Source organism: Oncorhynchus mykiss, chromosome 11 (assembly GCF_057628025.1).
Source record: "Oncorhynchus mykiss isolate SJ-2025 chromosome 11, ASM5762802v1, whole genome shotgun sequence".
NCBI classification, from domain to species: Eukaryota; Metazoa; Chordata; class Actinopteri; order Salmoniformes; family Salmonidae; genus Oncorhynchus; species Oncorhynchus mykiss.
Window position 1 is genome coordinate 14,370,659 of NC_143032.1, and position 24,153 is coordinate 14,394,811.

General features: G+C 48.8%; 1 protein-coding gene across 4 annotated transcripts in view; it reads right to left on the reverse strand.

The window, feature by feature from the left end:
• Positions 1–23,268, reverse strand: part of LOC110535307 (ras-responsive element-binding protein 1) — a 72,265-nt gene extending 48,997 nt beyond the window's left edge. For 2 of the 4 annotated variants that reach the window (XM_036934932.2, XM_036934931.2), the window contains exon 1: positions 22,574–23,268. In XM_036934932.2, the coding sequence (XP_036790827.2) occupies positions 22,574–22,613 (40 nt within the window). In that variant the 5' untranslated portion in view covers positions 22,614–23,268. The remainder of the gene's footprint in view (positions 1–22,573) is intronic. The other 2 variants (XM_090189468.1, XM_036934933.2) reach the window with 1 other exon arrangement.
• Positions 23,269–24,153: the final 885 nt, after the last annotated feature.

Below are 24,153 nucleotides of genomic sequence, written 5' to 3' on the forward strand. Positions count from 1 at the left end.
GTTACCCAGTAAGACTCACAGATGTAAATCGCTGCCAAAAGTGATTCTAACATGTATTGACTCGGGGGATTGAATACTTATGTAATCATGATATATTAGCGTTTTGTTTTTCATAAAAGTTTTACAAATGTTAGACTTTTTATTTCACTTTGACATTGGATTATTTTGTGTAGGTCGTTGACAAAAAAACGACAATTAAATCCCACCTTGTAACACAACAAAATGTGGAAAAAGTCCATGGCTGTGAACACTTTCTGAAGGCAATGAAAGCTAATGCTCATTTCAACCTTCCTACAAATTAACGTGACGATAAAAGGGAGTGATTCATTTCCAAAGATAACTTTTGAGTTCCTTTAGCTGGGTGTGTGGGTGTACGTGTGTACTGTAGTGTTGCCTGAAGCAAGGTCTTCTCTGAAAGCTGGGGAGATGTTGGGGAGAGTTGGCTTGACATCCCCATCAGGCTGACAATAAATATCCTCTGCTAGCTAGCTACTTATTTGGCACGGCTCTTCGCCACAAGTAAATCACGCCGGTAAGCAGAAAGGGTACACTTTTAAACAACCCCCCCCTATTATTTTGTTGTTATGATCAGCCCCTACTCCTTTATTTAGCAGACACTATAATGTAGGGAGACGGAGAACCATCCATCTCTCTCTCTCTCTCCTCGTATCCGTCTGTCTGCTTCCCATCCTGTTCAGCTCATTTTCCCTCTCTGGCAACCATTCACCTTCCTCCAAACAAACGCACACGTAGGGTTGCAAAATTCCTGGAACATTCAATAAATTCCCTGGTTTTCCCAAAATCCCGGTTTGAAGGATTCCCGAGACCAGGAGGGAATAAGCAGGAAACACAGAATCACTATTTCTGGACAACCTGGAAGTGTGATGAACGTTCCAGGAATTTTGCAACCCTACATGTGTTCTATGTTCTGTGTGTTTGTACAGCACCCTTTGGGTTGGTGAGGAACATTGAGCCTAGCTGTAGGTCTGAGGCAGGTGAGGAACATTGAGCCTAGCTGTAGGTCTGGGACAGGTGAGGAACATTGACCCTAGCTGTAGGTCTGGGACAGGTGAGGAACATTGAGCCTAGCTGTAGGTCTGGGACAGGTGAGGAACATTGAGCCTAGCTGTAGGTCTGAGGCTGGTGAGGAACATTGAGCCTAGCTGTAGGTCTGAGGCAGGTGAGGAACATTGAGCCTAGCTGTAGGTTTGGGCTGGTGAGGAACATTGAGCCTAGCTGTAGGTCTGGGACAGGTGAGGAACATTGAGCCTAGCTGTAGGTTTGGGCTGGTGAGGAACATTGAGCCTAGCTGTAGGTCTGAGGCAGGTGAGGAACATTGAACCTAGCTGTAGGTTTGGGCTGGTGAGGAACATTGAGCCTAGCTGTAGGTCTGGGACAGGTGAGGAACATTGAACCTAGCTGTAGGTTTGGGCTGGTGAGGAACATTGACCCTAGCTGTAGGTTTGGGCTGGTGAGGAACATTGAGCCTAGCTGTAGGTCTGGGACAGGTGAGGAACATTGAACCTAGCTGTAGGTTTGGGCTGGTGAGGAACATTGAGCCTAGCTGTAGGTCTGGGACAGGTGAGGAACATTGACCCTAGCTGTAGGTTTGGGCTGGTGAGGAACATTGAGCCTAGCTGTAGGTCTGAGGCAGGTGAGGAACATTGAACCTAGCTGTAGGTTTGGGCTGGTGAGGAACATTGAACCTAGCTGTAGGTTTGGGCTGGTGAGGAACATTGAGCCTAGCTGTAGGTTTGGGCTGGTGAGGAACATTGAGCCTAGCTGTAGGTCTGAGGCAGGTGAGGAACATTGAGCCTAGCTGTAGGTCTGAGGCAGGTGAGGAACATTGAGCCTAGCTGTAGGTTTGGGCTGGTGAGGAACATTGAACCTAGCTGTAGGTTTGGGCTGGTGAGGAACATTGAACCTAGCTGTAGGTTTGGGCTGGTGAGGAACATTGAGCCTAGCTGTAGGTTTGGGCTGGTGAGGAACATTGAACCTAGCTGTAGGTTTGGGCTGGTGAGGAACATTGAGCCTAGCTGTAGGTCTGAGGCAGGTGAGGAACATTGAGCCTAGCTGTAGGTTTGGGCTGGTGAGGAACATTGAACCTGGCTGTAGGTTTGGGCTGGTGAGGAACATTGAACCTAGCTGTAGGTTTGGGCTGGTGAGGAACATTGAGCCTAGCTGTAGGTTTGGGCTGGTGAGGAACATTGACCCTAGCTGTAGGTTTGGGCTGGTGAGGAACATTGAGCCTAGCTGTAGGTCTGAGGCAGGTGAGGAACATTGAGCCTAGCTGTAGGTTTGGGCTGGTGAGGAACATTGACCCTAGCTGTAGGTTTGGGCTGGTGAGGAACATTGAGCCTAGCTGTAGGTTTGGGCTGGTGAGGAACATTGAGCCTAGCTGTAGGTTTGGGCTGGTGAGGAACATTGAGCCTAGCTGTAGGTCTGAGGCTGGTGAGGAACATTGAGCCTAGCTGTAGGTTTGGGCTGGTGAGGAACATTGAACCTAGCTGTAGGTTTGGGCTGGTGAGGAACATTGAGCCTAGCTGTAGGTCTGGGGCAGGTGAGGAACATTGAGCCTAGCTGTAGGTTTGGGCTGGTGAGGAACATTGAGCCTAGCTGTAGGTTTGGGCTGGTGAGGAACATTGACCCTAGCTGTAGGTCTGGGACAGGTGAGGAACATTGAGCCTAGCTGTAGGTTTGGGCTGGTGAGGAACATTGAGCCTAGCTGTAGGTCTGAGGCTGGTGAGGAACATTGAGCCTAGCTGTAGGTTTGGGCTGGTGAAGAACATTGAGCCTAGCTGTAGGTTTGGGTTGGTGAGGAACATTGACCCTAGCTGTAGGTCTGGAGTAAAGATACGTTACACAACTTTTTTGTTTGTTTCATCACTTCCTCCCTCCCTGTCTCCTACTACCGCTCTCTCTGCCTCCCTCCCTGTCTCCTACTACCGCTCTCTCTGCCTCCCTCCCTGTCTCCTACTACCTCTCTCTCTGCCTCCCTCCCTGTCTCCTACTAACGCTCTCTCTGCCTCCCTCCCTCCCTGTCTCCTACTACCGCTCTCTCTGCCTCCCTCCCTGTCTCCTACTACCGCTCTCTCTGCCTCCCTCCCTGTCTCCTACTACCGCTCTCTCTGCCTCCCTCCCTCCCTGTCTCCTACTACCGCTCTCTCTGCCTCCCTCCCTGTATCCTACTACCGCTCTCTCTGCCTCCCTCCCTTCCTGTCTCCTACTACCGCTCTCTCTGCCTCCTACTACCGCTCTCTCTGCCTCCCTCCCTGTCTCCTACTACCTCTCTCTCTCTGCCTCCCTCCCTATCTCCTACTACCGCTCTCTCTGCCTCCCTCCCTCCCCGTCTCCTACTACCGCTCTCTCTGCCTCCCTCCCTACCCGTCTCCTACTACCGCTCTCTCTGCCTCCCTCCCTCCCTGTCTCCTACTACCGCTCTCTCTGCCTCCCTCCCTCCCTGTCTCCTACTACCGCTCTCTCTGCCTCCCTCCCTGTCTCCTACTACCGCTCTCTCTGCCTCCCTCCCTGTATCCTACTACCGCTCTCTCTGCCTCCCTCCCTGTATCCTACTACCGCTCTCTCTGCCTCCCTCCCTTCCTGTCTCCTACTACCGCTCTCTCTGCCTCCCTCCCTCCCTGTCTCCTACTACTGTTCTCTCTGCCTCCCTCCCTCCCTGTCTCCTACTACCGCTCTCTCTGCCTCCCTCCCTGTCTCCTACTACCACTCTCTCTGCCTCCCTCCCTGTCTCCTACTACCGCTCTCTCTGCCTCCCTCCCTCCCTGTCTCCTACTACCGCTCTCTCTGCCTCCCTCCCTCCCCGTCTCCTACTACCGCTCTCTCTGCCTCCCTCCCTACCCGTCTCCTACTACCTCTCTCTCTCTGCCTCCCTCCCTGTCTCCTACTACCACTCTCTCTGCCTCCCTCCCTGTCTCCTACTACCGCTCTCTCTGCCTCCCTCCCTGTCTCCTACTACCGCTCTCTCTGCCTCCCTCCCTGTCTCCTACTACCTCTCTCTCTGCCTCCCTCCCTGTCTCCTACTACCGCTCTCTCTGCCTCCCTCCCTCCCTCCCTGTCTCCTACTACCACTCTCTCTGCCTCCCTCCCTGTCTCCTACTACCTCTCTCTCCCTCCCTCCCTCCCTGTCTCCTACTACCACTCTCTCTGCCTCCCTCCCTGTCTCCTACTACCACTCTCTCTGCCTCCCTCCCTCCCTGTCTCCTACTACCGCTCTCTGCCTCCCTCCCTGTCTCCTACTACCACTCTCTCTGCCTCCCTCCCTCCCTGTCTCCTACTACCACTCTCTCTGCCTCCCTCCCTGTCTCCTACTACCGCTCTCTCTGCCTCCCTCCCTGTCTCCTACTACCGCTCTCTCTCCCTCCCTCCCTGTCTCCTACTACCGCTCTCTCTGCCTCCCTCCCTGTCTCCTACTACCACTCTCTCTGCCTCCCTCCCTGTCTCCTACTACCGCTCTCTCTGCCTCCCTCTCTCCATGTCTCCTACTACCGCTCTCTCTGCCTCCTACTACCGCTCTCTCTGCCTCCCTCCCTGTCTCCTACTACCTCTCTCTCTCTGCCTCCCTCCCTGTCTCCTACTACTGCTCTCTCTGCCTCCCTCCCTCCCAATCTCCTACTACCGTTCTCTCTGCATCCCTCCCTCCCAATCTCCTACTACCGCTCTCTCTGCCTCCCTCCCTCCCTCCCTGTCTCCTACTACCGCTCTCTCTGCCTCCCTCCCTCCCTGTCTCCTACTACCGCTCTCTCTGCCTCCCTCCCTGTCTCCTACTACCGCTCTCTCTGCCTCCCTCCCTGTCTGTCTCCTACTACCGCTCTCTCTGCCTCCTACTACCGCTCTCTCTGCCTCCCTCCCTGTCTCCTACTACCTCTCTCTCTCTGCCTCCCTCCCTATCTCCTACTACCTCTCTCTCTCTGCCTCCCTCCCTGTCTCCTACTACCTCTCTCTCTCTGCCTCCCTCCCTGTCTGTCTCCTACTACCGCTCTCTCTGCCTCCTACTACCGCTCTCTCTGCCTCCCTCCCAATCTCCTACTACCACTCTCTCTGCCTCCCTCCCTGTCTGTCTCCTACTACCGCTCTCTCTGCCTCCTACTACCGCTCTCTCTGCCTCCCTCCCAATCTCCTACTACCACTCTCTCTGCCTCCCTCCCTGTCTGTCTCCTACTACCGCTCTCTCTCCCTCCCTACCCGTCTCCTACTACCTCTCTCTCTCTGCCTCCCTCCCTATCTCCTACTACCTCTCTCTCTCTGCCTCCCTCCCTGTCTCCTACTACCTCTCTCTCTCTGCCTCCCTCCCTGTCTGTCTCCTACTACCGCTCTCTCTCCCTCCCTCCCTGTCTCCTACTACCGCTCTCTCTGCCTCCCTCCCTGTCTCCTACTACCTCTCTCTCTCTGCCTCCCTCCCTGTCTGTCTCCTACTACCGCTCTCTCTCCCTCCCTCCCTGTCTCCTACTACCGCTCTCTCTGCCTCCCTCCCTATCTCCTACTACCTCTCTCTCTCTGCCTCCCTCCCTGTCTCCTACTACCTCTCTCTCTCTGCCTCCCTCCCTGTCTGTCTCCTACTACCTCTCTCTCTCTGCCTCCCTCCCTATCTCCTACTACCGCTCTCTCTGCCTCCCTCCCTCCCTGTCTCCTACTACTGCTCTCTCTGCCTCCCTCCCTCCCTGTCTCCTACTACCGCTCTCTCTGCCTCCCTCCCTGTCTCCTACTACTGCTCTCTCTGCCTCCCTCTCTCTCAATTTAATTTCAATTTTAGGGCTTTATTGGCATGGGAAACATATGTTTACATTGCCAAAGCAAGTTAAATAGATAATAAAGAAAAATAAAAAACAACACAAAATGAACAGTAAACATTACTCACAACAGTTCCAAAATATAAAGACATTTCAAATGTCATAGTGTTGTAATGATGTGCAAATAGTTAAAGTACTCTCTCCCTCTCTCCACCTCCCTCCCTCTCCTCCCTCAGCAGCAGTCCTACAGTACACGGTAGCAGGTTTTATGACACTGAGAGGACACCGTGGGCCTGGACTGCTCTCCACTGACAGTTGTCTATCTGTGCAACAAATGGCACATTCAATCAGGGGGCAGCAGTGACAGCCCCACTCCATAAATTCTGGGGTGCGCACACACACACACACGCACACACACACACACCCACACCCACACACACCAGCTAGCAGCACCTAAAACAGAGCCTGCAGTTATAATGCTGCCTTGCTCCACTCAAAATTTATGTGCAGCTCTTTTTAAAGGTCTGTTAAGTTCAAGTGAGTTAATAGTCTAGTAGTTCACCAACGGACATTGACTGCCCATATCAGTACGCCGATGAATGGCAGAACAGCCTGTAAAAGCAGTTTGTTTTATAAAGGCTGTTTTCAAATATGCTCTTATTTGTATAAGGGGCATCCTCCAGACAGACAACACATCAATAGGTGAAATTCAGGAAGGCATTTTGATTCACCGGAGTTTGAATTGGGCCATGATGCCTAAATAGATGCCAACATTTCTTGTTGAGGTTTTCACACATACAGTCCACGACACTTTGTGTCAATATCAAGCCACGGACTGATAACTAATAGCCTACTAGAAATAGGATTTATAAAATGGTGGCACGCCACCAGTTGAGGCACATAACATCTTGAGGGAGAATGAAGTGAAAAGAGATGGCTCAGTTCAAAAACGTCCCCGGTGTTACAACAATACACTTGGGTGTGTTGCTCTCTCTTTCGCAAAACCACACCTTCACAGTCTTTCAGCACTTGAAATACAGGAGGGAGGAGTGTGTGTGTGTGTGTTTGTGTGTGTGTGGGGGGCTGCCTTCAGGCCTGCAAGTTCATACATGCCATACCTGGCTAAGCCTGGACTTAACACACACACTCAAATACAGTACACACACATACTCAAACACACAAACATACCGCAAGTCCCAGAGACAAGACTCACGCCCTCGTCACAACGAGTAGCCCAACCCACCTGAAAATGTGTACATACGCACAGCACAGAGAACATAAACAATAACACCCAAAGCATCTCCCAGCCCTACAGTCATCTGGGTGAGCCTACAGTCATCTGGGTGAGCCTACAGTCATCTCCCAATCCTACAGTCATCTGAGTGAGTCTACAGTCATCTCCCAACCCTACAGTCATCTGAGTGAGCCTACAGTCATCTCCCAACCCTACAGTCATCTGGGTGAGCCTAGTCATCTCCCAACCCTACAGTCATCTGGGTGAGTCTACAGTCATCTTCCAACCCTACAGTCATCTGGGTGAGCCTACAGTCATCTCCTAACCCTACAGTCATCTGGGTGAGCTGCTTGTATTGTGTACACAGTGGATGTACACATCTGGGGAAAATGTGCTACTTCAGATATTTGCAGTCAGTCTTTTCAGAAAAAAGCTGCTTGAAATGCGTCAAGCATCTCAACAAAAGTTTTGATGCTACGTGGTCTATCGAGTTAAACAAGGCTTGCAGGCCTATTATTTTCCTAGCGTATGAAATTGTGTATCCCTATGAGTAAGTGTTGCCCTGACCATAAGAACTGTAGCATAGAGTATCTGTCTGGGTTCCACCACGTCTGAGGAGGAGACAGAACAGGAGAAACCACTGGAGGGGGGGTTCACCTAGCAGAGGGCCCAGACTCAGGCCCAGGCGGGAGGATACGCCTCTTCACAGCTCTCACCATAATGGGGCTCTTTGTACAGCCAAGAAGAATACACCCTTCATCTGGACTGGGGACTGAGGCTATCCCTCTCTCTCTCTCTCTCCCTCTCCCTCTATCTCTCCTCTGTCTCTTCCCACTCACACACAGAGACATCTACCGACCACACATGATTTGTGGCTGTCAAGACCTTTTCTTCCCTCCCCCTCGTAGAAGACTACCTCTGTGTGTGTGTGTGTGTGTGTGTGTGTGTGTGTGTGTGTGTGTGTGTGTGTGTGTGTGTGTGTGTGTGTGTGTGTGTGTGTGTGTGTGTGTGTGTGTGTGTGTGTGTGTGTGTGACACTAGATGGATCAGCTCAGCAGTGGTACCACCAGCTACTGTATCTATCTGTCCTTCTACATGGATCACCATGCAGTGTGTCCCCTCCCTCCCTCCAACCCCTAACCCTAACCCCCATCCACCAACCCCAAATTCTCCAACCCCTGACCCCCTCCCGCCAACCCCTAACCCCATCCACCAACCCCTAACCCCCTCCCTCCAACCCCTAACCCCCTCCCTCTAACCCCTAACCCCCTCCCTCCAACCCCTAACCCCCAACCCATAACCCTAACCCCCATCCACCAACACCTAACCCTCTCCCTCTAACCCCTAACCCCCTCCCTCCAACCCCTAACCCCCAACCCATAACCCTAACCCCCATCCACCAACCCCTAACCCCCTCCCTCTAACCTCTAACCCCCTCCCTCCAACCCATAACCCCCATCCTCCCCTTTCTTCGGCGTCACTCCTCTTGATGTTGCATGACATAACACTCCACAGTGAGGATTCAGGCCAAAGTACAAGGCCACACAACATCAGCCAACTGTTTGCCGGCACCGGCTCGCAACCGCCCCCTGAGCAGCCCAGTATCTACGCCCCTCCCATCCACATGGGCACCGCCCACCTTGCTTTCTGCCTCAGGCCAATCAGGGACTCCGCAGCCAGCTGTTTGCCCAGGCCGCACACGTGAATGACATCGGGCAGGTGGGGGGTGCTCTCGCAACTTTCAAAACTCCGAGCAGCGGGGGGGTTATCCATGGAGCCTCCGGGGGTATGAGGCCGGCCGTGCAGCACAGCACCGTTCCTCTCAGCTACACTGAAACAACTCCACCAGCAGCACCATCACACCATGTCCTGCCTGCCTCTCTCCCCCTTCTCCTCTACCACTCTCCTCTACTAGTCTCCTCCACCCCTCTCCTCTACTAGTCTCCTCCACCCCTCTCCTCTACTACTCTCCTCTACTAGTCTCCTCCACCCCTCTCCTCTACAAGTCTCCTCCACCCCTCTCCTCTACTAGTCTCCTCCACCCCTCTCCTCTACTACTCTCCTCCACCCCTCTCCTCCACCCCTCTCCTCCACCCCTCTCCTCTACTACTCTCCTCCACCCCTCTCCTCCACCCCTCTCCTCTACTACTCTCCTCTACTAGTCTCCTCCACCCCTCTCCTCTACTACTCTCCTCTACTAGTCTCCTCCACTAGTCTCCTCCACCCCTCTCCTCTACTAGTCTCCTCCACCCCTCTCCTCTACTACTCTCCTCTACCCCTCTCCTCTACTAGTCTCCTCCACTAGTCTCCTCCACCCCTCTCCTCTACTAGTCTCCTCCACCCCTCTCCTCTACTACTCTCCTCTACTAGTCTCCTCCACCCCTCTCCTCTACTAGTCTCCTCCACCCCTCTCCTCTACTAGTCTCCTCTACTACTCTCCTCCACCCCTCTCCTCTACTACTCTCCTCCACCCCTCTCCTCTACTACTCTCCTCCACCCCTCTCCTCTACTAGTCTCCTCCACCCCTCTCCTCTACTAGTCTCCTCTACTACTCTCCTCTACTAGTCTCCTCTACTACTCTCCTCCACCCCTCTCTTCTACTACTCTCCTCCACCCCTCTCCTCTACTACTCTCCTCCACCCCTCTCCTCTACTACTCTCCTCCACCCCTCTCCTCTACTAGTCTCCTCTACTACTCTCCTCTACTAGTCTCCTCTACTACTCTCCTCCACCCCTCTCCTCTACTACTCTCCTCCACCCCTCTCCTCTACTACTCTCCTCCACCCCTCTCCTCTACTACTCTCCTCCACCCCTCTCCTCTACTACTCTCCTCCACCCCTCTCCTCTACTACTCTCCTCCACCCCTCTCCTCTACTACTCTCCTCCACCCCTCTCCTCTACTACTCTCCTCCACCCCTCTCCTCTACTACTCTCCTCCACCCCTCTCCTCCACCCCTCTCCTCTACTACTCTCCTCTACTACTCTCCTCCACCCCTCTCCTCTACTAGTCTCCTCCACTAGTCTCCTCCACCCCTCTCCTCTACTAGTCTCCTCCACCCCTCTCCTCTACTACTCTCCTCTACTAGTCTCCTCCACCCCTCTCCTCTACTAGTCTCCTCCACCCCTCTCCTCTACTACTCTCCTCCACCCCTCTCCTCTACTACTCTCCTCTACTAGTCTCCTCCACCCCTCTCCTCTAGTAGTCTCCTCCACCCCTCTCCTCTACTACTCTCCTCTACTACTCTCCTCCACTAGTCTCCTCCACCCCTCTCCTCTACTAGTCTCCTCCACCCCTCTCCTCTACTAGTCTCCTCTACTACTCTCCTCTACTAGTCTCCTCTACTACTCTCCTCCACCCCTCTCCTCCACCCCTCTCCTCTACTACTCTCCTCCACCCCTCTCCTCTACTACTCTCCTCCACCCCTCTCCTCTACTACTCTCCTCTACTAGTCTCCTCTACTACTCTCCTCCACCCCTCTCCTCTACTACTCTCCTCCACCCCTCTCCTCTACTACTCTCTTCCACCCCTCTCCTCTACTAGTCTCCTCCACCCCTCTCCTCTACTAGTTTCCTCTACTACTCTCCTCTACTACTCTCCTCCACCCCTCTCCTCTACTACTCTCCTCCACCCCTCTCCTCTACTACTCTCCTCCACCCCTCTCCTCTACTACTCTCCTCCACCCCTCTCCTCTACTAGTCTCCTCTACTACTCTCCTCTACTAGTCTCCTCTACTACTCTCCTCCACCCCTCTCCTCTACTACTCTCCTCCACCCCTCTCCTCTACTACTCTCCTCCACCCCTCTCCTCTACTACTCTCCTCCACCCCTCTCCTCTACTACTCTCCTCCACCCCTCTCCTCCACCCCTCTCCTCTACTACTCTCCTCCACCCCTCTCCTCTACTACTCTCCTCCACCCCTCTCCTCTACTACTCTCCTCCACCCCTCTCCTCTACTAGTCTCCTCTACTACTCTCCTCTACTAGTCTCCTCTACTACTCTCCTCCACCCCTCTCCTCTACTACTCTCCTCCACCCCTCTCCTCTACTACTCTCCTCCACCCCTCTCCTCTACTACTCTCCTCCACCCCTCTCCTCTACTACTCTCCTCCACCCCTCTCCTCCACCCCTCTCCTCTACTACTCTCCTCCACCCCTCTCCTCTACTACTCTCCTCCACCCCTCTCCTCTACTACTCTCCTCCACCCCTCTCCTCTACTACTCTCCTCTGAAATAAGAGTCACATTGTGTTTTTTCTTTTTTTTTCTCTTCCAGCTGCGCTGGGCTCTCTTCATGGGTTCTCTGCCTGCCTTACAGCCTGAGGACATGGGCTCCTACAAGGGAGTGATTCATCTGGAGGGTGGGATGTGATGAGGGTGGAGATGCTGTAACTTCACATAGAGCAGAGATTTTTGGGGGTCCCACAGAACAATTTCCTCTCTCTCTCTCTCCCCCCCCCCCCCCCCCCCCCACATTGTCTATCTGTTACCTCAAAGTAGGCAGTGATGGGGGGCTGTTGCATGTCAGACATTACTGAGAGCGGTAGAGCAAGATGGGTGAATGAGCAGAGCAAGATCTGGGAGTTTGAAAATACTCTCTGGGGCTGAAAGTGTTAAAAGTCAACCCCCCCCACAAAAAAATGGGAGGTGGAGAATGGGCAGTAATGGCTAGTTACAAAGACAGCAAGCTCTGCCTCCCATATGTTTAATAGTGATACTGGACGGCTAGCATCGCCTGCTAGCATCTAGGAGACTCCTCCTTTGAAGCCTGCCTCTCAAGGCTCTGAGCAAAGTGCCTCCTCGTCGAACACGGCCTGATAAAAAAGTTAATGTTTACTGGGATAGAAGTGCTGGCTTAGGGAGTGCCAGAAGGATAAACTTTGACTAAATTTAGATGATTCTCTTTGTGAACTAGGCCTACTTCTCTCTGAAGCAAATCTTGGGCTTCTGACTGTCACCAGTTTATTTCCCTCGTCTTCTGACAACAATTCCCCTAATGCTGCACACAGCGCTTATTATAATTATGAAAACCTGAAACAACATCCAGTATCCACCATTTCCTGTTCGGGGGAAGTCCAAAAGACTTTGCAGTCTTGTGGGATGGCCCATTTCCTCAGCAAAGGATGAAATGAGAAGGGACGGGGATTATTTCCCCCCTCTGAGTTCTATTTATCCCTGACACCGTCCCTCCATCCTCTGGTGGCATGCTATTCTACTTAGTCAGGCCTCACTAAAGGCATCTCAACCAGCATATACTTTTAGAATATGATAGAGTCGGGATTCATAAAAACTAAAACATCGCACTGAAAGTACAGCTGTGAGAAGCAAACCAACTTTGTCATCTTACAAGAGGTAAGTATTAAGGTCTTATTCTTGAAAAATGTTTAAATCAACTAATGCTAACTCAGTAAGTCCCCTCAGAAAATCTATGACAAAACCAACCAAATGGCAGTGCAGACATATGCTAATCTGATTCCTTAGGGGCCTTTAATTGTCATCATTGGAGTCTATCTTCACTCTGAGTCTCCAGTAGTGTCATTAGAGAGCTCAATAAGCATAACACTTGTCTCTGGGGCCTTGCTGCACTGTTACAGTCTTCAACACTGGGGGGCTGACGGACTCATTGCATTACAAACTTGGCGACCTTGCTCGGGAACAGATAAGAACACTGTCGAAGTGGAGACAGATCTAGACAGAACAGACCTGGAACAGCATCATCTTCCAGGCACGGTCTTGAGGGCTGAGTTTAAAGTTGGGATGTTTCGTGGTTTCGCAGTTCACCTTTCTTCAGTATTTGGTGACAAACAGGCAAAGTGTTTGTAGGTAGACATAGTTTGGAAGAATGAATGATGGAGAAAGATTAACCTGACCACTGTAAAAGATGCCATTCTCCTCATGCATCTCAAAGCCTGTTCAATACCTAGTAGAGGAGGGAGTGCACTCTGCTCAGTTGTAAGGCGTTACATAAAGGGGTCAGAGTCTTCTCTTTTGTTCCGATGCTGCTGGGACCCGTAACCTGGTTTTCACCTGCTTACCAATGCCTGCTAGAGCTGGGAAAGATGTTTACTGTTCTCCTTGGATGGGGTTTAGAAGGTGTACCTGGGGGGGTGGGGGGTGTGACCTTTAACCAGACTGACTGTCTGGTTAATGATAATGATGATAATGCCCCTTTGAAGGAGGCGCCACGAACTTGCGCCACAGCGAGGATGCTGGGAAGAGCACAGCTCAGGAGAGTGGTGGGGGGAAGGGGGAGGATGATAAAGGGTGTGACAAATAACTTTGCTGGTAAAACTTCGACCAACAGAATATTTTCACCGAAGTTAAAACTAACTTTTGCTCAAAGGGGGGACCTAAAAAGTTTATCATTGACGTGTTCTTTTTGGGAGAGAGAAAACATTCCCCTGGGTGGTTGAAAGGGTTAACTGTGGGGCAGAGGTGGTCCTGTGTTGTTGCGTGAGTGTGTATGCCTGCTGTGAGATGGGTGGTGGCTGTGCAGCCTGTATGCATCACCAGTGTTGTTTGGGCAGGGTTTAAGGTAGGTCCCTCCATTGTTTGGGAGCTGCTCCTGTTGTGGGGGGTAGGGGGAGAAAAGGCCAGGTTTCAACCCAGAGAAAGGGCTGTGTTTCTGTCTTTGTGTGCCCTGCCTCCGGGGCTTGTCAAGAGAGAGCCTGGTCTATCCCATCAACTAGACTCCCAAGGGGGAGCTGGAGAGGAGGATTGCTAAGGGTGTTGGAGATGGGAGATGGGTGGTGGGGGAAGGATGACAGTGTAGTGTTAACTTCAGCTCAACTGGGAGGACACACCTCCCCATCCCCCAACTAAGCACCCACCCTCTCCCTCTCTTCTCCATCCCCCAACTAAGCACCCACCCTCTCCCTCTCTTCTCCATCCCCCAACTAAGCACCCACCCTCTCCCTCTCTTCTCCATCCCCCAACTAAGCACCCACCCTCTCCCTCTCTTCTCCATCCCCCAACTAAGCACCCACCCTCTCTTCTGCATCCCCCAACTAAGCACCCACCCTCTCCCTCTCTTCTCCCTCCCCCAACTAAGCACCCACCCTCTCCCTCTCTTCTGCATCCCCCAACTAAGCAGCCCCCCTCCCCCTCGTTGCACTCCTCCTCTCCATCTCTGCTCAGGACATAGGAGGTATTTTGGAAACAGTGGGAATCTTTATCCATTGTCCAATCTTAAAGTTGGCTCTAAACAAAGCATTTAATCTGATCAGTGAATTTTTTTTTTCATGACAGTGTTTTCCTCTGTAACGTAAGAGAGAAGCAGGTAGGGAGGGGTTGAGCTATAACAGGGTTCCCAACTGGACGCCAAGTTTTCATAGCAGAAAATATATACAGAATATGCTTTTTAATTTTCATTGTTGGACATAAAATAATTAAAAGACCAGGAAAACAGCTCCAAGTCATTTCAATTTTGGACATCTGTTCCTAAGCATTCCCACGAATAATAGAGAAACACGTGATCGTATACAAATGTAAGCAAGGTTTGAAAGATTTTATTTTAGTGAAATATTTTATCTGTTTGGGCTTCTTGCGGTCAATTTGCAGTCTACAAATTATTTGCAATTATACTGAACAAAAACGCAAGAGGTAAAGTGTTGGTCCCGTGGATCATGAGCTGAAATAAAAGATTCCCACAATTTTACATTCACACAAAATGCTTATTTCTAGCTAATTTTGTGCACAAATGTCTTTATATCCATGTTAGTGAGCATTTTTCCTTTATCAATATAATCCATCCACTTGACAGGTGTGGAATATCAAGAAGCAGATTAAACAGCATGATCATTACACAGGTGCACCTTGTGCTGCGGACAATAAAAAGCCACAGATGTCTCAAGTTTTGGAGCGTGCAAGTGACTGCCAGAGCTGTTACCAGAGAATTTAATGTTCATTTCATAAGCCGCATCCAAAGTCGTTTTAGAGAATTTGGCAGTACGTCCAACTGGCCTCAAAACCACAGACCTAGTGTACCACGGTAGCCTAGCACCTCCACATCCGGCTTCTTCACCTGCGGGGTCATCTGAGACCAGCCACCCGGACAGCTGATGAAACTGACGAGTGTTTCTGTCTGTATTTTTTTTTTAAACTAATTCTGATTGACTGGGCCTTGCTCTCCAGTGGGTGGGCCAGTCTCCCAAATGGGTGGGCCTATGACCTCCAAGACCCACCCAAGGCCTGCCCTGTCATGTGAAATCCATAGATTTGGGCCTAATGAATTTATTTCAATGGACTGATTTCCTTATATGAACTGTAACCGAGTAAAATCTTTGACATTGTTGCATGTTTCGTTTATATTTTTGTTCAGTATATGTTCCGGCCCCCCAAACATCCACCGAAGAAGGGAAAAGAAATTGGCCAATCTAGTTGATGATCCAATCCCTGTCCTATAACCTGATGTGAGAGACAAGCAGGCAGAGAGGGTTTGAGACAGAACCGGTGTGGTCCAGTGTGGAACTGCATGACACAGTGTTACGTGTGTAACCACCGTCACAGAGATTACCCCCATCTTGTAAAATCAGTGGTTTGTCTGCGTCTCACAGCTGATGGTATTAGCATGTCTAGAAACAGGAGGTTACTTCAAAAGAAAAATGGAAACTCAAAACAGGAGTCCATCCAGTCAGTGAGAATGAAAGTTACACTTTTTTCTCTCTTGAAAACAAGAAAGTGTTTTTTTAAAGGAAAAAGTAAACAGTCAACTTAACTTCTGGGCATCTTCCAAACAAAACAAAAAAAATAGGCCACTATTCACATAAAGAATGAGTAGGCATTTAGACAAATAATGTGTTGTTTGATGTAGGCCTAGTTGAAAACTACTTAAAAGTGCTGAATCATTTCAAACAGGAAGACCAAGGATTTTATCCTATGTTGTCATGCAGACAGAGAGAGAAAGAGAGAGGGGGAGACTTAATTGAACATTATCAGTAGAGTGGAGCCCCCAATCCCTAGCCCCCTCCCACTCCTGTCTCCTCCTACACTAGGACCTCTCCCACCCCCCTCCCCCACCTCTCACGCAGCTTTGCTAAGGGATGCTTTCTAAGGTGTGTGTGTGTGTGTGTGTGTGTGTGTGTGTGTGTGTGTGTGTGTGTGTGTGTGTGTGTGTGTGTGTGTGTGCGTGTATTTTCGTGGCCAAGGAGGAGTGAGAAACAACAGGTCTGGGGGCCTGTGCACTGGTCTCTATGGAGATGAGGTGTGTCCTGTGTGTTTGTAGAACAAACAATGGTACCTGATGAGGGGGAGGACGGCTGGAGTGTGTGTGTGTAAGGTGGTGACCACATCATATACACTGTGGGAATGGGAAAAGGAAGTGGTGGCTCAGTGTTTCTTCCAAGGATGCCCTTTTGAAGAGGCATTACGTGGGGCCAACCTAGCCGGATTAGTAGGGATTACCACGGTAGAGTTGGGTTTAACAATTCAAATGCAAAGGAAATGTGATTATTGTCATGCAATTCTATTCTAAAAAGCTCCTATACACCAGAAACCAAGGTATACAGAATAACAGAAAGTTTAGGCCTGCTCGAGGTTTGGAAGTGTTGGCTAAAAGTAACACATGGTAGAAAAATATGAAACTGCAGGAAATGGCTCGGGTCGACATTCAGGATGAAGCCTCTGAAAGCTATTAGCATGTCGGCCACCCATTGGCAGAGTCACCTCTGACATCACTGGCAACATTGCCCAGCATGCACTACTCAGGTGGGGTGTCATTAGAGCAGCTCATCCTTCTATATTTACTGTCTCCGCGTGGCTAACAGACCGTCCGAGACAGACAGACTACCTATCTAACAGAGTCCTCTCTCGAAAAAACAATTCCAAATGTGTCCCTCAAAAGCGTCAGATGTGGAAAATCCACCGTACCTAGCCAGGGGCAGGGCCAGGGGCAGGGCCAGGGGCAGGGCCAGGGGCAAGGTAGGGACTAACGGGGCAGGAGGACCGAAGGAGGAAGCAACCTACTATGTGGTAGGACTAGGCTGTGTCCGTCCCGGCATCTCTCTAGTCCTGCAGACATACCAATCAGTACCAACGTTTGGTTGTTTTACGGCTCTTGAACGGATGTCACTTATTCTAGGTCCATCCATTTGAATACTTTCTCAACACACCTATTTACATTCTGAAAACACAATATTAGGTGGCATTAAAAAAGACAGTTTGCCTGAATATTTACCTCCACAAGTTCAAAAACGTTTATTTGCGGTAACTTCAATCTGGCTATGTGTTGATAAAATCAACATGAGTATGTTATATTTTCATGTTCTCTTCTCTTCCCAGCTCTCTCTCTCACACACACAAAACTGGTTGGACCATGCTGTTGCCTTATGCACTTTTTTTCCTCTCCCTCTGTTCCTCACTCCCTCCTCCCTCCCCTGTCTAGCTCCAGTGAGCAACAAGTGCTGCCTGTGAGTACCACCCCCTCCCCCTCCCCCTCCAACCTCCAGAAGCTATCTCAAATCCTCAGCCTGCGAGCAACTGCCAGCTGACAAAACTGTTTAGTCAGCATGAAAGACAGGGAGGGAGGGAGCGATGTGGGGCTAGACGAGAGAGAAAGAGAGAGTGTGAGAGAGAGATGTAGAGACAGAGCAAGGAGGCAGAAAAGGGAGAGAGGGAAGTAGAGACAGAGCAAGGAGGAAGAAAAGGGTGAGGGAGAGCAAGAGCGGGAGACATTCTTACTGCGCACTCTCCATTCAGCTCTCTCTCTCTCCCTCTCCCTCCATCCCCCTCTCCCTCTCTCTCTCATTAACCCTTTCCTCTCCGAGACAGCCAACACAGTTTAGAGATGGCTGCTAGAGGCTAAAAGTAACACTCAAACCACAGCTAGGAAGACAATCCACTCCATGGAATAAATATTTTCTGAGTAAACAGAGGAACCATATAAAGATTCCCCTACCTCCACTATAACTCAAATAAAGTATTGTAAACACAACAAGACAAAACTTCATACGATGGAGTGAGTTGCTTGGAAACAGGCTGACTTAGGAGAGGAGGGGACAACTCTGGAGCCATTGTTGTTCCACTTCCTCCATCTCTTCCCCCACCACTTCGGAGAGGAGGCAGTTTCACTTCCTGTCTCCCCCATGCTTCACCCCTCCTCACCCCAGGTGCTGCTGCAGCCTCCATTTTCTAGCCTCTCTCTCCCTCTCCTCTCCCCTCCCCCTTGTGGCATTCTTTCACATCAGTGGCACAGCCGTCAAGTTAGACTTTGAACCCGAGGTAAATACCTGCTTTATTTGCAGCCTGTGCTGGAGGCTGGTGGTGGCCTGTGTGGCTGGGAAGGGTGTATGTTGGTGGTGTGTGTGTGGGGACATGTATAGTGACAACTCAGAGCTGTGCAGAGGGATAAAGGACACGTAGGACTCTGCACTGAGACAGGGCCGACATCACCCTGGTGCAGCGTTCCCGCTCTCCCTGCAGCTTATCAGTTAGACCCTGAACACACCCTGTGAGATGGATGACTTGGCCAATATTAACAACACACTTCTGTGGGCCGAGGAGAAAGAGGAGAACTATAGGACAATAAAGGTTCTACTTGGTTGTTATGGCAAGCGATGCTGGTAAAATAGGTCACTCATTTCCCATAACAAATAAAACATCCAATCATCCAACCAAGATCATGTTCACCAATGTAGGACGGATGGCATGGATTTTCTCGTAGTTGGTTGAAGGAATTGTCCTGGCAGCAATCAATTAATCAAATTGTTTCCCGAATCCAACAACGTGATCCAATAGTATGTTGAGAGACAGGCACCCTAAACATTAGGACCTACTTTGCACATTAGCTGTGCAGCCAAGTGTCGCCTATAAAAAGCCAGTGGTATTAATCTAGATTTGGGGCTTCTACCACAAATGTGAGACTGTGCCTACAAATATCACCGAGCCTCACAACTAGGCCTATATTTACACTGGGGCCTAGACCACAGCCAGGATAAAGGGGGCTAACTATGGACTCACCCCAGGGACATGTTGTAATGTCTACTGTTAAGGTCCCTCCGTGTGTGTTTGTTAGTTGCAGCTTACAGTCACACACCTGTAAAAGAACTCCATCCCTTACTCGGGCCCAATGAAAACCTCAGTTTAAAGCAGCCTACGTGCACACATTGTCAGCACTGACACTGTCCTACTTAGCTGTTCCGTCCACTTCTCAAATTACCGCCATCTCACTTGGCTGTGTTACCGCATCCTCATTAAAGCACCCACACGTACCTTGAGCCTCATTCCATCAAGACATCAATAATGTTGGGTATGCCGCACATATTACAAGATGCAATACAGCATGTGTAGCCTAAATTAAATGTGTGCATTCTCATTTTTTAAACTAGGAGTCAATGCTTAGTAACAACTTCATAATCAACGAGGGAAAAAAAATACAAAATAAACATGTTATGAATTACTTCAATTTGCCATGTAGCATTTAGCAGTAACATACATTTGAGGTTCTAAGTCCTAAGCAAGGAAGATTCGGGAGGAGGAGGGGTGAGGTGACACTGCGAGGCCGAACCCCAAGCTTGGATTCCATTTTGGAAACCATCTTCCTCAGGTTCCCTCTTTCCTCTTACATCTACAAGTAGAGTCCCTATGTCCCCTCCACGCCCTGCCGGCCGCGGGATGGAACCTAATCTTATCTAAAAAAGGCGGGTTAAAAATAGCCCTGGGGGCCAAAGGGGAGCCAAAGGGCCAGCCCATCTGTACCCTTGGGGAAACCACAACCCATCTCCATCAGGAAGAGAGGTAAAAAGAAGAAGTGTCTTCATTTTTTAATTTTGACCCGAGACCTTCAGCGTGTTCTGGGTGGTTCGCCCCATACACCCCCCTCCTATTCCATTGATTTAGCCTCAGTGAACAACAACCGGTTAACAGCTAAATGAGAGGCGATAAAGACGAGGGGGAGCCAGTGAAGACCTAATACTAATGCTCTGCATTGTTGAAGGGACTTGCCTGTCGGCTTGCCATCAGGGGACACTGTGTTTAAGTCGGTGTCTTTAGAGGATGGATGGGGTCTTATTAGGCTAAATGGCAGGCTAATGAGAGCATAAGGGACCCAAGGGGATTGAAGGCTCCTAATTACCTCCCTCAGCATCCTCGTCTGGCCCAAACCTCAATGGGAGGAACGTTGATCAACTGACTTTTCGTCAAAGAACATATAAGATTAAATTATTCTCCTTTTAGTTCATACAAACTCCTAAAAACTTGTGTTATCATTTTAGTGATGCTACAGAATGCCCCATTTCACATCTGGACATAATCAAATGTTTAGTTGAAGGCTTAATCATTCCCTTGAGTAGCATATTTGTTTATTATTAAAACCATTTAGGCCTAAGACAAAACAAACAAACAGAAATCATTACATTAAAGACATAGGCATGGATATGTTTTAACTATCACATCGAATTGCAGAGACGAAACATCACAAGATGGCAGGAAGTCAAACAATTGCCATTTCTAACTAGGAGAGTAAGATCTTACTTGAGTAAGACCCAAGTACAACCAACAGCTTAAACCAGAAATATCAATTTAGACTTCTGAGGTGTATAACTAGGCTACAACTGGTCCACATCATATTAAATGAAACATATTTTTTGCACTCAGAGCATCCCACATCAAGAATTGAAAACTGTTCAAAGTGACTTCCTTGTATAAACGGAGACCCATAGCGAGTCTATTTTGTCAACACACTAGAGTCATGAGTACCAATAATGCAGTAAATTTGGAGACTTTGTGGAGGGTGGAGAGCTGAGGACATACAAAGGGGACATCTTCTACTTAAGTGTGGTTCCACGTTGATCAACTATCTCTAGGCTCAGAATTCAATAGAAAATAGCTGGTCAAATTAAACGGTTCATCATTTATTTATTCAACCACATCATTTATATAATGTCCTACAAACAGAGCGTGATCATTTGAGGGATGATTACATTATTATTCCAAAAAAACTCAACTGTCTTCTTGGCAGTGCAAGAGCATCTTCCTCTTATCCAGTCTACTATTTCATATGCACTTTACTGTGACTGCAGGGCCTAAACCAGGACAGGCTCATCATCATCTTTCTGTACCACAGAAAAACTACTTTTTTTAAAACAAATGTTATGTCTCTTTCCTATATTAAGCCCCCCTCAATACATGCACCCCCACCCTCACACCATCATCATCATCATCATCTTCCGGTCATGCCTTGGTTTGAGTCGTTAGTTTCACCGCACATTTAACCTTTCAGTAGCCTATTTCTTCATCTCAAATTCACCTAACATCTTTGTTAGAGAGTACTGAATTGGATGGTGAATTTCCCTACAGCGAAATGACTGCGTTTGATCCGACTGTCGCCGTAGGCCTACTCGTCTACAGTGTAGAATTTCGTAATGGAATGCGAACTGCTCATCCGGATCGGCACTCTCCTCCCTGTCTCCTTCCAAGTGGTCAGAGAGCTCGAGAGAAGAGGAACATCGACCAGCAAGCTCCAAAACCGTGTTGCTTCTATTTTCAACCACCGACAAAAGTCGACAGTGCAAATATCAACAGATCATCTCTCCATCGCCAGACAACATGGTGTAAACAAAACAACAATGTAGACACAAAGTTACACTTTTACCCAATGCTGTTCTATGCGCACAGCAGTCAACGAGACCAAGGGACGAAGGCAAAAAGAAGGAAAAAAAATGCCTAGCAACCATTATCTAACCAGGTCGCGCTACGTTGCAGTTCCCCAAGAGTGAAACGCATCAATTCATCACTTTTGAGCGTCTAAAAGAGCTAAAAATAAAAATATCCATGAATGATCCCAAATAAACACTGTACACATCAACCATGCATTTTGCATCATTCTCGTTGTAGATGATGCGAAATAAATTCATTTTCATAAAGTCGATTATAATAATTAAAGAATGTAAAAAAAAAAAAAAAGTGAGAAATACTGATAGAGGTGTTTATTCTCGTAATGATGAATGAGGAAAACTATAGACTAGTAGGATATCACGCTTCATGATGAGTAGGAAGAACTGCTTCGGTTTATTTAATAAACAATTCAAGATGGAATCGTGTCGAATCATTGAATTGTAACATGTTAACATACAGTAAGACAGACTACTGTTGAAAAACAAATAAGTTTCGTAAACGTCTCTGCAAGGTCAAAATGTAGCTAGCTATACCGACACATGGCCACTAAGCTGTAGCTAGGCTTCGATCAAAGTGCACTGAAGATATGGATGCTCGAGTGCAGCAACAGGCGGCTAGTTAGCTAGCAGACTTTGAACCTCCTCGAACCCCCATCATTAAAAACACTTTACCGAGGGGGGGGGGGTCAGAACTCCAACAATTAATGTTGATTTAAAGAGGGAATGAGTAGCTAACTAAACTTCGCTGGTTACAAATAATAATATAAGGAAGAGACATTCCACCGCTCATGATGAGCATCAGGTCCTTAGCGAAAGTAGGAAGCAAATGGGAGTTGCGAAAACTATCCTATCCACATCTCCTTTCGAACTTTAACAACTTTATGTCACAACAACAGTAAACTTCGCCAAACACTCAATTACCATCGTATATCGACTAAACCAGACAAATAAGGCAGACTTAAGAGAATACGCCGAGGAGCTAGGTACTTACGTTCGACTTTGTTGGGGTTGGGCTGCTTGCGCCGAGACATACTGATGATGGTGAATGGTGATGATGGGCTAAGAAAAAAAAAGAAGCTGCAAAGTTGTTCCGGAGAGGAATCAAAATGGCGTTACTGAGGATGTGCAAAGTTAGACAACTTTGTTCCCCTCTCTTTCTTCCAAATTCCTAAAGAGGAAGAAAGAGTTGAGAGACGAGAGGAAAACACTTATTTCGCTTTCCTCTCTGGCCGTCCCCAAAGCGCTGCTCTCTCCTCTCCCCTAAACCTGATAAGTAAGACGCATCACGTGTTGCTCCTGCTAGTCTCCAAGGGGACGTGTTACTGAGGCTGCTGCCACTAGACTTGAGCCAGTAAGCATCTCTACAGGAGGGGTCTCAAAAGAGCAAAACCTTTTATCGAGCGGCGTGGTACCAATGACTGCGTGGTACCCTCAACATAAAACTCCGAGAGAGGAAGTGCACGCGGAGGAAACTCAAGCCCTTTAAAGTTCTAGAACTTGGTTGTTGATCTACATTTACACACCTATCATTTAAAAATGAGTGTGATTATTAAATTATGTTTAAGTAGATACAGGACGCAGTGATGGATTCACAAGCAACCAGTATTTAACTAGTTTCAATAGTTGCATTTAGTTTCAACTGGTGCCTGCGTACTCCCACATTCCTCCAAGCCCTCATCTCTGGATACAGACCCCTCCCCGCGCCTATGCTCATCAACCACTGGCCGAGAAGCATTTCCCTCCCCTCTATGCAACTCAGCTGGTAGGAGCCTACGCAGCCCTGATTCGCACTGTCTGGGCCACATTGAGATGGAGTCAGATATTTGGCTACATTGCTAGTATTTCCAGTATTTCCAACTTTTCGAGCATTTTGTGTAATTATTATATCTAAATTAGTCTAGACAAACTACTTTCATTAAGGACAAATACACTGAAGAGTAAATGTGATATTTTGGTGGGTATGACGTGATAAGGACAGCAATGGAGTTGGAAAGAGCACAGACAGATCTGGAACCAGGCTAAGACGATAGGCCTAGCCCAAAGAGAGATTAGTCATTGTGACTTCCTTCAGTTGATTAGATCCAACCTAAACTTAATTTGATTAGAAGTGTGTGACAATCATCAACATGTTTGGTCACACCACCATATTTGTACCCCAACTCTCCTCCATAATTGCCAAACAAAAAGTTACGCTTTAGGAACGTTAATAAGGATGCTACATGGGCTGTCATTTGTTGACATCACATTATTCTCAGAGACACTTTGCAATTTGATCTGAATATTGATCACAAAAAAATTATAGTAAAGCTAAACTCTCTAGGCTTTGCGTCCACATGTGCCCAATAAACCCAACTGAATGGAAAAGACGGACACCAAATAAAATAAGGAAATTAGATGGTGCTTATATTTCCTATAAGGCATATAGCTAGATCTACACTATGGCATGGGAAGTGGACTCATCTCAGTAGACCACTTTTGAGGTCTTAAAACATCTAGCAAACATCTGATTTTGGGACTGAGAGCATATTTGCATATCTAAAATCACAGAAGATACCTAAGATATTTCACAAG